Source organism: Glossina fuscipes, unplaced genomic scaffold (genome assembly GCF_014805625.2).
Source record: "Glossina fuscipes isolate IAEA_lab_2018 unplaced genomic scaffold, Yale_Gfus_2 121, whole genome shotgun sequence".
Classification (NCBI taxonomy): Eukaryota; Metazoa; Arthropoda; class Insecta; order Diptera; family Glossinidae; genus Glossina; species Glossina fuscipes.
The window spans coordinates 7,111,335-7,128,116 of NW_023998464.1; the positions used below are offsets into that span (position 1 = coordinate 7,111,335).

The window sequence follows — 16,782 nt, forward strand, 5'->3', positions numbered from 1 at the left end:
AAATAAATAGATAAATAAATTAAACAGCAAAAATAATGCTTCACACAAATTATATTTTGTTGGCATAAACTTCCGCTTGTTGCAAAAACAACATAATCTTTTCTTATGAATAGTGACCGATGACACCGCCAGAATACGCCTTTAACGTATTTCAATGTAAGATGGGTCACCGGCACAATTTTCGTAAAAAAAAAAAAGAAAAGAAGCGAAACAAACAACGTCCTTCGAAAAAATTAAAAACACCGTTATCCTTTGGCCTGCGGAAGGTTGCATTCCGCTGAAGTAATAGTGCAGGTGTATGCTTGTTTTTTTAATCTAAAATGAAATAAAAAGAAACGAACAAGTTATACATAAGAAAGGGTAAATGCAAAGTTACCTTTGGCATGCAGCGAATCTTCATCTATATGAGGCGAGGAGTGGAGCGAGTTGGCCTTGATTTTTATTATAATCCAAAATAGAATAATAATAATAAGTTTGTAGCATTTTAATTACCTCTGGACGAAAAAGCAATGAGGCGGTCACGGGCAGCATTTATTTGGGGGCGCATTAGAACGGCTTATACTTGTCTTTTTATCTAAACTTAAATAAAAATAGGGATGTAACTAAGAAATTTATTAATACATTTTCGTTATATTTGAATTACCCGTTATTTGCGGTTTTTGAAGCCCGATTCTCCTTATTTTTATTTCGGGCGGACTCTTCAATCTAAAGTAAAAAATAAGGATGTATGTAAGAAATTTATTAATACATTTTCATTGTATTTGAATTGCCTCTGATTTGCTTAGAATGCCGACACACTGCGGACCGGTGGCTCTCCCCAATTTCTCCCGGTTAGCAGAAATTTTATTATGTACCGGAGCAGATTTGTTCTATGATTTTCAGCGCTGCTACAGGAACCTACTGCCGTGAAGAAATCAACCCGATATGTCACCGTTGCCTGCATGCGCTTGCGAATGTCCCGCTCACCATATGTTGCCTCATAGCCGCGTAGAAGATTTCGAAGGGTTGCCGGAAAGCCTCGCCCATCTCTACTTTCGGGAAAGCCGCCTCCAGGTGTTTGCTAGCAAATGTTGGAAGTAAAGACGTAATCTAAATACAAGTTAATTTTTTTATCAAAATTTTATTTTTCTTCACGTATTTTCGTCGTGGAATAGCCATACACTTATTGTGGGAAGGAGTCCTTTGCGGTCAAACCCTAGATTTATATGTCAAACAGCAACATTGAATAAATTTTCATTATAAAGCTCTACAAATTCCGCGTTATTGCCATACGAAACTTTATCTTTTGTAAGAACTTCTACTTTGAAGTTTGTCCAAAAACATGCCACTTTTATTCAACTTATACACATTTATTTTGAATGACAATATATTATTTTTGTACCAACTTGGGTCGAGAAATATTTTCATATATAAACTTTTTTCAAAATGGAAGACGTGGTAGTAATAATGGTCTGATTTAATCAAATCCAATCTAAAACACGTCAAATTATGTCATTTTATATTAAAACTTGGGATTTATAAGTTGATCAAGTTATTAGACGAGTATATTAATGAGCGGAAGGTTCGACAAATTCAAATTGATTCGTAAGACGGTTCAGAATCGTTCCGTACAATGAAAGGTGAATCGTTTTCACAAATTTAACGTCGTGAGGGCATATCGAGCAAAAACATTATAGTCGTCCCAGCCCAGCTATTATACACCATACGTTGCTGTGCGCAATGTTCTTATTTAAAGGCTTATTTTTATAAAAAAGTATACACATAAATTCCACCCTCGTTTTTTATCGGTTTATCGAATCGTATTTTTTACCGATTTCTTCGAGAACAGTCTTAGCTCTGAACCGGTATGGCAGGGTTTGATTGAACAACAATCTTAAAACACCTTGTACGATATGAATGGTTAAATGACTAAATTCGTACAATCAATATATTTATCTACTTCCAAGAAAAAGCGCACATTTCAATCTAAAAAGACGCTCCCCAGAGATGCGTCGAAAGAGATGTGATAAAAGGATAGCGGAACTGCGAATCATAGTCGCCACTGCATTTTTTAGTTATGCGCAATTTGCACGCCTGCTAATGTAGATTTTACAAATGAACATTTAGGTAATGCCGCGACATATTAAGCATTGAAATTTTGAATTCTTCTTAAAGGGTTGCGATTTGTGCGAAGCGTCGTAAGCTTTCATTCGTATTCCAGGCCTATACCCATTTGCGAATATTATCTCTTACGGGCCAAATTTCAATAATAATGACACAGGTGTTCAAAAGAAAGTGGCTGACAAAGCACTTGCTTGTGAAGTATCAAATGATGACGCTTATAACAAAAACTGCGACAATAAAATATATCGTAAAGGTGGCCCATTTGACAACCCATTTTAAATAACGTTCGACTCTGACGCCGGCACAAATTGTACGGGGAAATAGGTTAGCAGATCTACTGAAATCGATTCGGAAAATAGCACAAAACACCCGTAGTTCTTTAATGACGTGACGCGCTTGTCTCACAATATTTAAGAAACTAAAGAATTGCAAATTTACTTCTAAAGAAGATTTCAAGACAACCCAATTTTAATTTTGCAGGTGATGTTAAGCAGGAAAAGACAAGTGTTAAGTTTATCGAAAACTATATATTTACATTATGTATATAGTTATTAAACCTTTACACATTGGAACATGTTATTATGTTTTAGTAGGTGCCCTGTTAAGGTTTCCTTTGGTTTTCCGATCGTAAACATAAATTACAGTATTGGCGACAAAAGCAACTAAATATTGGGAATATGTGTTAGATGGAAACTCAAAATATATATTATAAATTGATCATACTTACCCGTGAGCCAGCCTAAATAAAATACTTCCAACCATACATAATCGCCATGGCTTTTATCGACAATTAAGCCAGACAATATTGTTACAATTGCTAAGCCTAAATTTTGTATTGATTGGCAACTAACATGAATAAGAAGAAAATAATGGGAAAGTAAGGATTAAAATGATATTTTATACTTACAATCCATAAGCAGTGCCTAGTTGATATTCCGGTACAATTAAAGCTACTAAAGGCCATAGACTGGAGGCCAGTACCGAGTAAGAGAGGCCCATGATAACCATACCCACATAGGGATTTACCATTGTGAAGGTCAATAGCGAATGAGCGCCCATAGTCGAGGAGACGGCTAGAAATATCCAATCCACGTTATGACCGGTTTTGTCAATAATAAAACCAAATAAAGGAGATGCAACGGCGGATATCAAATATAGAATGGAGTTGACGTTGTTGGCTTCCTCGGGCGGCAAATTGAATTTTTCCATAAAAAAACCTCTAAAAAATATCGAAAAATATGAAATATAAACTTTATAGGCTAGATCCATTCCAGCATTCCAGCTTACTTGCCCAACGCTATAAAGGGAAAAATGCTGACATAGTAGGCTACACAAATTACAGATACCATCCAGAATGTTATTTTAAATGTAGTGATATCACTTAGCTTAGCAACTTCGCCTTTAGAGTTAATATCGCGGCGCAATATGCGTTCGGCTCGTTTATCCATCCATCCTTAGAGGTGATTTATATTATTTGAAATTTAAAGTTTTATACACAATTTTTACGCGCTTACCTAGTATGAGAGCGCATAATAGGGAGAACACACAAGTGCTGGCTGCCAGAAGCATCACAATGCCGATCGCATTATCCGGATAATATTGTTTCACGTAATCGTATATGGGCTGCATAACCCAGAAATTTACGGTGCTACCCAAACGTGCTACCGACAATTGCAGACCGAATACCATATTAAGTTCTTTACCTTTGAACCATAGCACGGCATAATTGTTTTGAGCGACCGCTAGAGACTCTGCGCCGATGCCAAATATAAAACGGCCAACTATCATAAGCCAAAAGGTACCCAGAATGCCTCCGCCAGCAAAGACTAATTGTCCGGCAAGCAAAATAACCAAATAAATATTGGTGCCTAAACGTACACCAAACACGCGATCTAGTAGGAACCCCCCCAAGAAACATAGCACAATATTAGGCCATGAATATATTGAATAAATTAATGTGAACTGCGTCGTAGTGATGTTTAATTCATCTTTAAACACTTCTTGCAAAGCACCGGGATTATCATAGCAAAAATATGAACCTAAAAACAAATTAGAGATGAAAATGTTAGCAAATATGAAAAAGCCTTCTTCTCTGACGTTTAGTTTAACTGGATTTAATTTAATTTAGTCAGTTTTCAATTCAACTGCAAACATCAGCAGAATTAGTCTTTGTAGTCAGTCTGCAACTGACGCGCGCGAGATCGTACAGTTTTGATTGTTCTATTGCTTAAATTTTTCTTATCGTTTTATACGCGTGGTCCAAAGAGCTCGATGATCCCTACATTACGAAAACGCTGTACATGTGTTTGGTTAGACCCATACTCGAGTATGGCTCTGTTGTGTGATCTCCTTCATATAGGTGCTATGTAGATTCAATTGAATCTGTTCAAAAGCAATTCTTTCTGTTTGCCCTTAGAAATTTGGGTTGGGATACGATTGCCACTCTTCCTTCCTATGAAAATAGATTGCTTCTGCTGTCCTTATCGTCTCTTAGGTTTGTTCTTGGCGTTTCCTTTGTAATCAAAGTAATAAATGGGTCTATTGACTCGCCTTCATTACTAGGTGAAATAAGCTTTACTTCTCTACGCATTTTATCTTGGTTAAGCATAGTCAGTGTAAATATAATTATGAGCTGTTTAATGCGCTCAGAGTTGTTTGCAAGAACCTAAATGACGTCTATCACTTATTCTCATTATCTTTAAAGTGCATTAAAGCAACATTGCTTAATACCCTCGATTTACCTATGTCGTATTTAAAATGGCTTCTAACCTTAAAAAGTCGTTACGATTCGAAAATGAGTTGTTGTTAACTATTATCGGTTGCCAGGCTTATGCATGTTTGCGATGGTTTAGGGCCTCATTTGCAATTTGGTCCTGTACCGGTTGTAAGTGTGGCTCTATGCTGGTTGTGTACATGCTCTTTTTTCTTTTTTTTCCGTCTTATTTGTTTTATTGTACTTATACAAAGTTTTATTATTAATTAATATAAGTTTCGCTTTAAGTGCCAATTGAATCCCACTGTTATTTGTTTAGTTGAGGTTCATGTGTAAGTAGAATTAAAATAAATAAATAAATAATATTGACAACAATCGACAACAATTGATATTACTTAACATTACAAAGTTGATTTAGATTTATGCATAACTTTAAAGTTAGAATATCGTTTTCTTTTAAGCATTCATTTTTCCATTTCATCTAAATTAAGCAAATAATTATTTTTAGTGAACTTTACAATATGTCCTAAGATATCGAAACATATTTATTTATTCATAATATTCAATAGATGTTTTATGATACATTATTGAACCTGGTTTAATTTTCATTATGATGAGTTGATTACTACCATTTTGGTTCGAGTAACCGAATCAAAAAAGGAGAATAAGTGATAATAAGCAGTAGGGTTTTTACAAGCAACATGAAAGGGATTAAGAAGTTCATATTTAGAGCGATAGAACGATGATGAAGATATAATGGATTTTGGATGTCAGATAGTATCACGTTCGCAGCAGTATTGACGCGTATTCTAGACTTGGAGTACTCAGTGCCATGAATAAGTTTGTCCTTATGTAAGCGTTATCAAATTCATGAGGACATCTCATAGTAAATCTCAGAGCATATCGAACTTCGTTAACAATCGAAAGTATATCTAGATGGAAACGTAGTATGGGATTACAAACAGCACCAAAGATGGTAAAATATGAAACATGTTCTCTGTGGTCTCCCCAAGAATGGTGTACGTTATCCGCGAAAATTTCTTACATTTACTTGGGCTAATAGACAACGAACTTACTTTACTCCAAACCACTAGAGCTTCTAAATCTTGCTTTAGGTGATCTGGATCTGTATCAAATGGTAGGAACAGTTTTACATCATCAGCATACATTAAGGCATGTGAGTATTCAATCACAAACGGCAAATCGTTTATCAGTAGAAGGAAGAGAAGGGGATCATGTGCACTGTGGAGCTCCAAATTAAACTATCATCTCTCTACATAATGTGCCATTGTTAGTGATACATTGTACATGGGCTTTCAGAAGAAAGAAGGGTAAGAAAAGGAGAATTTACTCAAGATATCTGGAAAGCCATATACAGTAAGTTGAAAATTACGCAAGTGGCAGTTTGCTCTAACAAAAGTCTTGCACTCCCTGACAGATGTGTCATTCTATATCATTGCGAGAAACAAGTTCATGTTAATGAGAAGAACATGCTACTCATCCTGCTTACAACGAATGAGTGTCAACTTCAGCAGGAATCGGAAAAATGTTGATGCATTGGTGAATGCAAAAAAAAAACTAAGCTTTGTCTTTTCAGAATTTGTTGCGAAATTGTTCTCTAACAGCGTCTTTGCGCAGTCGGAGCAAAGCTGTTTCACTCGGTCATGTAATGTAATGTTTTCTTTAACGAAATTTTATCCAAATCAAGAATTCGATGTGGCTTAGTGCCCTTAAAGGGTTCTTACTCCTCAGGTTCAGACAACATATAATATCTTCCTGCATGCTCATGAATTCCTGCGAGAACATTGTTCGGGCGCTGACCGATATATTCAACTTATCGCTAGCAAGTGGTATTTCCCCTCAGTGGTATTAACCTCATTTTAAAACAATTTTTAGGACGAAACGCAGAACTCGATAAACAAGATCCTATCATATGTTATATCAAATATTGTGAAATTCCTCTGTTTTGCACATAATTAGATCTCAAAATAATTGCAACAATAAATAACTGATTATTAGTATATACATAAACTTTTGCTAAACTAAAGAGTTATTTTATATGTTTTTACAATTATAAACTGAAGTTTCTTTGGTCTGCGCATATACATAAAGAAAAGAGAAAAAAGGCATAAAATCAAAAGAATAAATAGCCCTTCATGTTCCTTAATTTTTCAATATATTCCTAAATTATACAGAGTTCAATTAATTATTTAAAAAAAATTTAATTTTTAACATAAGAAAAAGAAAGTTATTATAATTTAATTAATGTTTCTTTTAGCTAAACAATGTATATTTAAAACGTCCTTTCATTAATCACACCCATCCAATTATATACGATAAAATAAGAAATATTTGAAATCAAAAATAAGTAAGTAAGTATATATGAAAGAATGCGACAGTTCTCGCTTTGCTTCTGTGAGTTGCAGTGGATGGAGTCAAAGCCAGGTCTTACAATCAGCAGACACCAAACTTATATATACTATGCCTGAAGCAATGCATCCTAACGAAAGAGGCGAAGGACGATGTTGGCGGATTAAATTCATTTTTAAACAATAAATCAAATCAAATTAAAGAGACGCTTCGTATTTTTATGCTATCTTACACCATTTTGGGTGGTACAGTCAATCATTCATTTTCGTAATTAAAAACTACAAATTTTTTTGCAGAGGAAAATGCTGAAAAATTCAAATGGTGTGGCCCAAATTTAACGAATTTAATTTTTTGTCAAAGATTTACTATTTTTCAACTGCTTCCACCATAAAAAGCCACAGAAGGCGCCTGTGTGTGGTGGGGTCTAGGAATTAGAACAATGTGGGCCCAACTCATTACAGTTAATTTACCATGGACTAACTATCATCGCAAGACATAAAAAATTAGGCCTTTTTCATCTAAAAAGTCTTTAATATATCATAATAATTTTCGTAAGCCATTAAATCCAAACAATAGACCTATTTAATCCAAACTTGGAACACTTAACCTTCACATCGGTCTACTCTTACGAAACAATTTTCATCATAAAACCAACAAAAAGTGGATATTTTTGCAATATAAAGGCATACTTTTCATTAGCGCTCTTATACGAGCTGGGATTCAAACAAGAGGATTGCGCGGTCCAAATTCTGTACGGCTAATTTTTATTTCAAATTATTGTTACGCAATTTTCACCAAGAAATTATTGAAAATTACTTTTATCGAATAAAGATTCAACTTTCGAAGGAACGATTACAAGATAGGGTGCCCGAAATTGCCGCATCCGATCCGTATTTTTCGTACCAATTTGCTATGCCGAAATAATACTAGTCAGCGAAGTTTTCATGAAATTCTGGAAACTGCAATAAATTTTCATATAATGACCTTTCAAAACAAGGCGTTATATGACTGGTGGATGATCGCAAGACGCCAGCCTCCATATAGCGCATATTACTCATTCTCACAACTCTATTAATTACAGATCTATCTTTTTTAAGCAATCGACCGCGAAATCTGCAACCTTTTTCCCGCAATTACCATTTTCACATTACGAAAAGCGCATACCACGAACTCCTCTTTTCAAATGACATTTTCGGTTAAGAAATAATTATTAATAAACATTTAATTATCGAAAAAGCTCCTATAATGTTTAGTGGTTTATATGAAAAAGTGAGCGATCTCTTAAGCTGAAATTCTCTTCATAGATCTCCTGATATTAATATGTTTAATATGTTTAAATATTTATTATAACATTGCTTTTAATTAGTAAAAGCCTCACATGTCTAATTAATTAATACTCGTCAATACTGGTGTGCGTTAAATTTATTGTCTTCAGTACAACGATACACTCTCGTGTTAACAAAACTAATCGAGCATCGAATTTTTTATAAGGTAAAGCTGTTACAAAATGGTCTGCGTGCTGTTGCTGCACCATTTGTTGCCGATGTCAAGCTCAATTTCAATCGTGTCAGCTATCCTTTTTGCAATTGCTAAACTATTCGTAGCTCCAGGTGAGGGAACATTTCGGCAGTGTATAACTTTTTTGGACAAAACGCTCGGGCCCGTACTTCGATGGAAAACAAGTTCATTCACCAAACTACCATCTCGGTTCACATTGTAAGCTTGCAGACCTGCCTGTGCTCGCTTTATATCAGATATCTTCAGTTCACGTATTAATTTTTGAAGTTGATTGACTTGTGAATGTAAGTAAATAAATTTCCTAACTTCTTCAAAGCCTATTCTACAATTTTGCGACACCATTTTAATAAAACCCGGGTAACGTAAAGCGTTGAATAAATCGATGATATTAGCATCGCGCCATCTAAAAGAAAATTTCATTTCAATTACAGACAACTATAAATTTTCCAATAGGAAAATACTTGTAGCTTTCTCTTCCCGGGGCCAAAAGCGTGCTTGGTCCATACAGAATGGACTCATCCATGTGCGGCGTAAAATGTGGCACCAGGAATGATAAATTAGTTGTGGGTGTAGAAAAAATAATGCCTTTGATCATATGCTGTTTTTCCGTAGCAATCAAGAGTTGCTCACTCCTAAAAGGAATTGTTAGCGGTTCCCGTGAGCAACCAGTCTTTTTTGCTAACAGATCACATTGCAGCCCGCCACAAGTTAATACATTTTTCGCGTGCAAGATCTCACTATCAAGGCAGCCGTGTAGACTAATTGGATATTCTGCGGCTTTATCGCCTTTGGTTTCGCTAAATTTTATAACTTTAAAATTAAGAACTATCTCGCCATTATTCGCTTTAAAATCCAAGGCAACATTTTCGGTCACCTTGGCCCAATCAACTATGCTTGTTTCCGGACTCCACAAAGCTTTAATCCCACGACAAAAAGGTTCTAGTTTTCGAATTTCATCTTCATTGTGCAATAATTTCAAATTTGGTACATCATTCGCCATTCCGTTTTGGTATAACCTCATAAGATGTTTTATTTCGTTCACATGTGTAGCGACGATTAATTTGCCACATTTTTTATGGGGTATCCTCTTTTTATCTAAATAAGCACAAGTTAAACGATGACCTTCAGCACATAACTTGGCGTTCAAACTGTCGGGCTTGCAAAAAACTCCTGTATAGACAATACCGTCAGTGTGACCGCTTTGATGAACGGCCAATTTAGATTCCTTCTCCACAATGGCTACTTTTAGATACGGATGACGTTCAAGAATTTCTCGCGCCGAGGTAACACCCACTATACCGCCACCTACTACTATTAAATCATAACCTCTACAAAGAAGACATTGCGGTTATTTTTAAGTGAATTAGTCATTATCAGATAAACATACTTCTTTGCTTGCTGTGACTTTGTATAACGTTGCTGCGACAAAATCACGTTGGTGCTGCGGAGTAGCCCTTTGGCGTAGCTTATTAATTTAGACATTTTGCTCTGATAATTTTGTACGTGAAATGTCCATCTAAAGAACATTTAAAGACTCTGAATAACCTAGACGCTTAAACTAAACGCACATCCGCTTTTGAGAAAAACCAGCGCGTGCAGCCAAACGAATTTAGCGAAAGATTGCCGCTCAGTTCTTTTTTTTTTTTTTTTGGATTTTTTAGACAATCAAAAAATAATATAATTTATTTTTTTCGACTAAACAATAAAGAAGCAAACAAATAAATAAGAAAAACTACATGTAAAACATACTCTATACTTCTTTTATTTAATAAAAAATTTTCATACATAATATTGAACACTACTTTTACCACATGAGTCCGTATATAGCCTTTTGGAGCTTTTGACCTTAGAAAAAGCGTTGTAAAGCTCTAATACTTTTTGATAAATGGAATGATAGAAATATAAAAGTTGGCAATTTAATTGGTCATGACAGACTATTAAGAAATTTTAAGAAAGGCTAAATGACTAAAAATCTGATCTATGATTTACATTTCAACCAACAAACACGTAAGAGAAAATGTAGGCTTTTTTTTATAATATCTTCTTAGTAGTACATAAAATATTAATTAATTGAAGGTAATAAATGTAGCTGAAAAACATGTACAAACTTACTTATTAAACGCATCAGTATATAATTGGTACAATAAAAATCTTATACTAAAATTGTTAGCCAGCGATTTGCATCCTCCATTTCGCAACCGATACCAGATATGGATAGTTCTGTTTGTCAAGCAAAAAGTGCTCTAAATTTGTTAATTAATTTTTTTTGTTTTTTAATTAATTAATTTGACACCCTTCAACAAATTCGATAATGAGATTAAATTGTAGACACCATTTAAATTTTTTCAAAGGACCATCGATAGGTTAAAGAGCTGATAATCATGTCCACATTGGTCAAGTTTGATCAATACAAAATTTCTGTAAGAACGATGAGGGACATTAAAGTTTATTTTTTCTTACAAGGCTATGCTATACTATAAGAACACACAATAAACGTATATTCCAATGTTGGGTTCACCACACTTATGTATATTTATACACTTTTTGTAACATAAAGATCATCAAATTCCCTGGACCATCTCTTAATAAAACCAAGAGCAGTTTTTGCTTTATTCATGGCAAGCTCAATATGTCAACTGAAATGGACTCTTTAGTCAGATACTACCCAAAGTCGAAGAATGCCTCTACACTTTGCAAGCTTTGCGAATCTATAAGGCATTCCGTACACAATGAATTCCCCTTTGCAGATGAGAGTTTCCTACACTTTCTGATGTTGAACTTCATAAAGTTAAACGGGGACCGTCCAGACAAATTGTCTAAATTAGAATGCAGACCGCATGAGTACATTTCCATATAGAAAGAAGGGAAGAGTTGAACATCATCAGCATAGGTATATAAACTGACTTAAACACCGTTGAAAGATCATTTAGAGTAGCCCGGTCATACCTGTCCAGTTCTCGCCTAGTTGTCTATTCCCAGTCTTATGCAGTGGAATCAAATAGCAGCTTTTCGAACATAATGAAAAGGCACCCGTTCGAAGGGAAAGATTAAAGATATTAGTGATCGCAATAAATTTGCTATAGGTCAAAATCACAGTTACAAAATCTTCCCTTTGTGAAAAGAAAGGCGAATTTGAAAACTTTGCAATCCGCTTTGAGTGATAACAAGACAAGGGTGTGCACTTCGAAGTCCCCTTACAAGAATAAGCTCAAAATTCTGCCACAAACTGAAAATGAACTCTGTTTAACGGAGAGAATACATGGATCTTGATGGGTGCATTCGCACAACTAAACAAACGAGAGAGAGAAAACGGGTTAATAAATAAGTTCTTCACTCAGAACGGGCTGCTAATACTCTACGGAAAAAAAGTATCGTTTTCTGACTTATTATACCCTACACCACTTGTAGTACAGATACATTAAGTGTGGTTGTATGCAACACGCAGAAGCGCTTAAGATTGACCCACCTCTTATTATAACGATCGATTCAGAATCATAGTTCGAATTGATCTAAACCTCTCTGCCCGTCTGATGTTTGTCCATGTAAATTTGTGTTCAAGCTGCAAGTAGCAATTTTTGAGATGTTTCGGTGAAATGTGTGTGATCTATTCCAAGGACGAACGCTATTGAAAGTGGTTCCGATTGGTCCACTTTTTCAACCGCTTGCCACTTAACGCCCTATTCTGAAAAGTCGTTACATGCAAAAAAATTGCAATTTCTAAAATTTCTCAGCAAAGGTGGCTAAGTAGTAGAATTTGGGCTGTGGCAAATTTTGAACCCCCTCATGTAACGAAAACTGAAGTTCAGACGACAAAAAGGTATAATTTTCAATGCTTCATGCAGAAAATTATACCATAACAGTAATTTAACATGAAAATATTAAATGTACCAAATTTTGATCTTCTCAGAGTATTTTTGGGTTATGACCTATGTAAGGATTAAACTTATACTACATTAGGTTGCGTTTTGGGTCCGCTTCCCCATAAATACGCAATTCAAAAATTTGCGTTTACGTATAAAATATATACAATTTTTGGGTTTCATAATTAAAATAAGAATTGTGTTACACAATGTGTTTTGGGATATTTAAAGGTCGGTCTTACCCGACTATAATGTTCTTACTTATTTTAAGAAATGAAGCAATGATTTGAGCAATGAACGTATCGAATATTAAAATATGCATTTTTGGATGGAATGGTTGCAGAACTATGTTTCTTGGAGTTTCGGAGCTGCAGATGCGACAGTATTAGTTATTTAAGAGTAATTTCACATATAAGATTATTGTGGAAAATTTGGATTGGATTAGAAATTTTTTGAAATCTCTTTCAAATAGACCTCCTTACCAAAAACGATCCTATTTATGACAACAACGTTGCATTTCTAAAATGTTATGATGAGCATTGGTCCACAATAGCAATTTGGCACACAAATTTGCTATGATGTGCTTGGATTACATAAGGCCATTTTTGGGGCCGCTTTCCCTTATAAAAGCCTTTTGAAAAGTAAGCGTAGTAACAAGCACTAATTTCGTATATTTTATAACGGAAAAGATGAATAATTATAAGTTCTATTAACTAACTTTGGAATTTTGTTCCTGCAAAGATTTTTCTGAAAAGTAGGCATTCCAGTGGCGGCAACGAATGATGTTTCGCATGTTATCACGACAACAAATGAAATATTTGCGTTAGGCTAAGTGGCATATAGCGTTTACAAGTGTGGATAGCCGTTTTTATTTGTTTTTACCTACGAACTCTCATCGCATTGGTATTTGTTGACGCGCTTAAGTTTGAAAAGTGTTTGCGCTTATTTTAAAAATAAACATTTTGTCGCCATATTCAACGTACACGTTCACTTCCTATGAGTTAAGCGCTATCTACTTTAGATCTTTTACTATCACATTTCATTTTATCAATATTGAACTTAATGACTTATCAACTTGATCCCAATCGGCTTAATCCACGTTACGTGCCAACAACTTGTCATACCGTTACCGTTACCTATATTGAGAGGGTGAACAAGCATTTCTATTGTATCACAACATCTAGAGAAATACGTTTAAGTTTTGCGTTTCCAATTTCAATTCTCATCTCTAACCACCAGAACACCTCAAAGCCATCATTTTGTCGTCTTCACGTATAAAATCAACAAAAACAACAAAAAAATTTGTCAAATTTTATAAGCATATTAGAACCAGGTTCCAGAAAGACTTCTGAAGGATTTAACTATTACGAAGTCGTGCAAATTCTAGAATATGAAGCAAATACTTGTCAAAATTCTGATTTTTCGGGAATCCACCGTTAATCCTTTGAAAGAAAACTTTCAATTTTCAGTGAAAGCCTTGCAGCGAGTACCATTGATGAAATTAAAATAATAGTTACAGCCATAAATAACTGTAAAAGGCCACCATCGATATTCGTCGAATATAATAACATCTTAAAGAGTGCACAATATAGTCTTCGCAAAGAGCTTTTTCTCATTTCAACAGATACTGGAAGTCTTTAACATAATTCAAAGTAACAAATTAAATGGCTACAGTATTGGGCATTAGATTTTTAGATATGGAAGAACGGTTTGATTCAGTTTCGCCTGACAGATTTGGTTACAAGCCAGACGTTTTTGATTGTCCATAAGACATTGCGAAAATATTTAACGAAATTTTCGCTTAATCGTTCTTTTATCGTTAACATAGCATATGTTTTTATTCGATTTATACGATCGATTTTAATATTCCCGAGGACCAAAATGTTGCATTTTATGACGGCGCGTTTATTTGTTATGGCAGAGTGCTTAATATATGAATTAAAATAATGAAAATCTTGGAATCGCCTAACAGCACCTAAATAAATAAAACATTTCAATCAACCTATTTGAAATGTAAGCCATCACATTTCCTTTTCAAAATGGATCAAGGCATCTGGCATCCATTTCGCTCAAATTCGATGAAAAACACCGCCCGCAGTTCACATCCATTTACATTCAAAAACTTAACCACAAGTGACATTAAGGAAAGCGCAAACGAAAATTCGATCCCAATTTCAGCATTTTATCTTGTTTGTTATACCTGCAGATGTTCAAAAAAAATGTGATTCAAATTGACCCATTTTGATAGAATTAGGTGTGTGCCATCAACACCTCGAAGATAAGACCAAGGAGAGAAAAATTGATTATAAGTATTTAAAGTTTTTTTCGCGAATATGAAAATCACAATAAAAAAGTTTAGGAATTGAAAATGACCCCCTCACCATTTTGTAGTTTTAGAGTTAAAAGAGCAAGTAACCGGGTTTTATTTGAAGAAGTTTACTTTGGATATGCAATCTATCTATCTACTTATATAGTAAGCTGATTTCTTTAGATAACATGTTTTGGCTTATGGTCTGTATTTGGTACTTCTTGTTTCACAAATTCGAGAAGTTTGCGAGTATGATTTGGAAAACAAAAGGTGACTAGAATAAAAAAGAAAGTTGGCCAAAAATTTTCGAGACAAATCCCTGCTTCTGGCCCCTTAGTAATAATATTGTTCAAATTAATTTATGGAAATTTGTCAAAAACTTTAAAAATTATAACAAATTTATACACATTCCTACTATTTTTTTATTAGCGCTATTAAGGAATTAACAAATAACGCGTATTGAGACTTTAGGTTAATTACTGCAAGTACGTCTTTACTTCTACATGAGATGTCGATAAAATAATTTACGTTTTGAATAGAAATTTGTTAAATATCTTCGTAATCTGAATACATGTTCGAACAGGTTTGCAAATTTTCTAACTAATTGCAGGGAATACTTTTCTTTAGGGACACTAGGTGTGACAAGCCTATTACGTTAAAAAAAATCAAGATTAATTAAAAGATTAATATGGCGATAAATAACAGTGACATTTCTTATCACAATCACTTCTCTTTATTAATTAACGTTACTTTTTTACTTACCGAAACCCAGCAGGCACATAAATATTAACGCCAAAAAACGATGAAATCTGCTTGCTGGGTTACAGCAACCGACATGCTTAAAATCCAGTTCACTATCCCTATCCTTATCTTGAGGATCTTGTCGATTAGGTGTCGAAACATCTTGTTCTTCGTCTACTATAGGCAAACGATCATCGACCATGTTGAGTTGTTTTGTTAATGAATATCCGTAGGTATAATGCTTAAATGACGTTTCCGAGACTACTAAACTTTCATAGTTTCGCTCGATATTGATCATTAACTTTATAAGAATATTTATTGTTCGTGTGTCTGAGGGCGCTGTGTTTTATAATAAAAAAGCACAAATTTATAGAGGAAAAGAAATCAGTTTCTACACTGATAGCGATGAAAAACGAGATTCCATGTTTTGCGAAATAAAAAAAAACTACTGAAATCCGCATTGCTTGTTACTTATTCAATTTGCAAATCTTATCTTCGTTCTTGTATGACCGCAGAGGTTTACGTTTACGTTTGCTTGACCATCTAATGTAATTGTTGCTTTTGTGGACTCAAAGTTCTTTTTCTAATGTTATTGAGTTTTCTCTTTTTCTTTCATTTTCTTTTTTTCAAGTTTTGAATGCAACGGCTATTGAATTAGTAACGATAATCTTACTATGCGTAAAGTATGACGATAGCGTCTGGCATTAACGATAAAAAAAGAAAAACAAGTAAAACGCTTAACACTTTGATGCTCACTTTGAAATCGTTTAGTGTATGCAAAAACACATTTTGTTTTTTTGTTCCTTAACACTAAGAATATAGGACTGCAAAGATTTCACGTGCATCTACAAGCACACGCATGACTGTAGACCTAATCTACGCCAATGTTCCCAACTATTTTCGAAAGCGTTCGTGCTAGGGCTAGAGGTTGTGTCGGTGTTCATCAAAATATCCCAAAAACTGTCACAAAATTACATCGAATTATGAAGTGTTTCTGAATCGACCGAGTAAGTGATTTGGAAGTCGGTCTACACGCAAACTTAATGCACCCTTATGTCACAAGTGGGGAAGGGCATAAGGAAACTTTTCTGATAGCTGATGTAATCTTCAAAAAAAAAGAAAAACAACCATCTACAAGTTCGATTTTAATCAGGAAAAGCTTGTATCAA

The 16,782-nt window shown here is 34.6% G+C and overlaps 1 protein-coding gene and 1 long non-coding RNA gene across 4 annotated transcripts; both read right to left on the bottom strand.

Annotated features, from left to right (window-relative positions):
• On the bottom strand, positions 1 to 707 carry LOC119640619. Of its 2 annotated transcripts, XR_005247684.1 has the most exons (4): positions 644 to 707; positions 493 to 574; positions 377 to 431; positions 1 to 315 (listed from the first exon to the last, which is right to left on the bottom strand). It is a non-coding gene; the product is annotated as an uncharacterized LOC119640619 (long non-coding RNA). The 2 variants fall into 2 exon arrangements; XR_005247683.1 differs by having other exon boundaries at positions 377 to 574.
• Positions 708 to 774: 67 nt separating this feature from the next.
• Positions 775 to 16,301, bottom strand: LOC119640617 (major facilitator superfamily domain-containing protein 1-like). Of its 2 annotated transcripts, none has more exons than XM_038038785.1 (6): positions 15,635 to 16,301; positions 3,618 to 4,142; positions 3,391 to 3,556; positions 3,011 to 3,322; positions 2,831 to 2,949; positions 775 to 2,765 (listed from the first exon to the last, which is right to left on the bottom strand). In XM_038038785.1, the coding sequence occupies exons 1-6, from the start codon at positions 15,909 to 15,911 to the stop codon at positions 2,683 to 2,685; spliced, it is 1,482 nt and encodes a 493-aa protein (XP_037894713.1). In that variant the 5' UTR covers positions 15,912 to 16,301; the 3' UTR covers positions 775 to 2,682. The 2 variants fall into 2 exon arrangements, with proteins under 2 accessions (XP_037894713.1, XP_037894714.1); XM_038038786.1 differs by having other exon boundaries at positions 775 to 1,060; positions 15,635 to 16,270.
• Between the last annotated feature and the right edge of the window lie 481 nt (positions 16,302 to 16,782).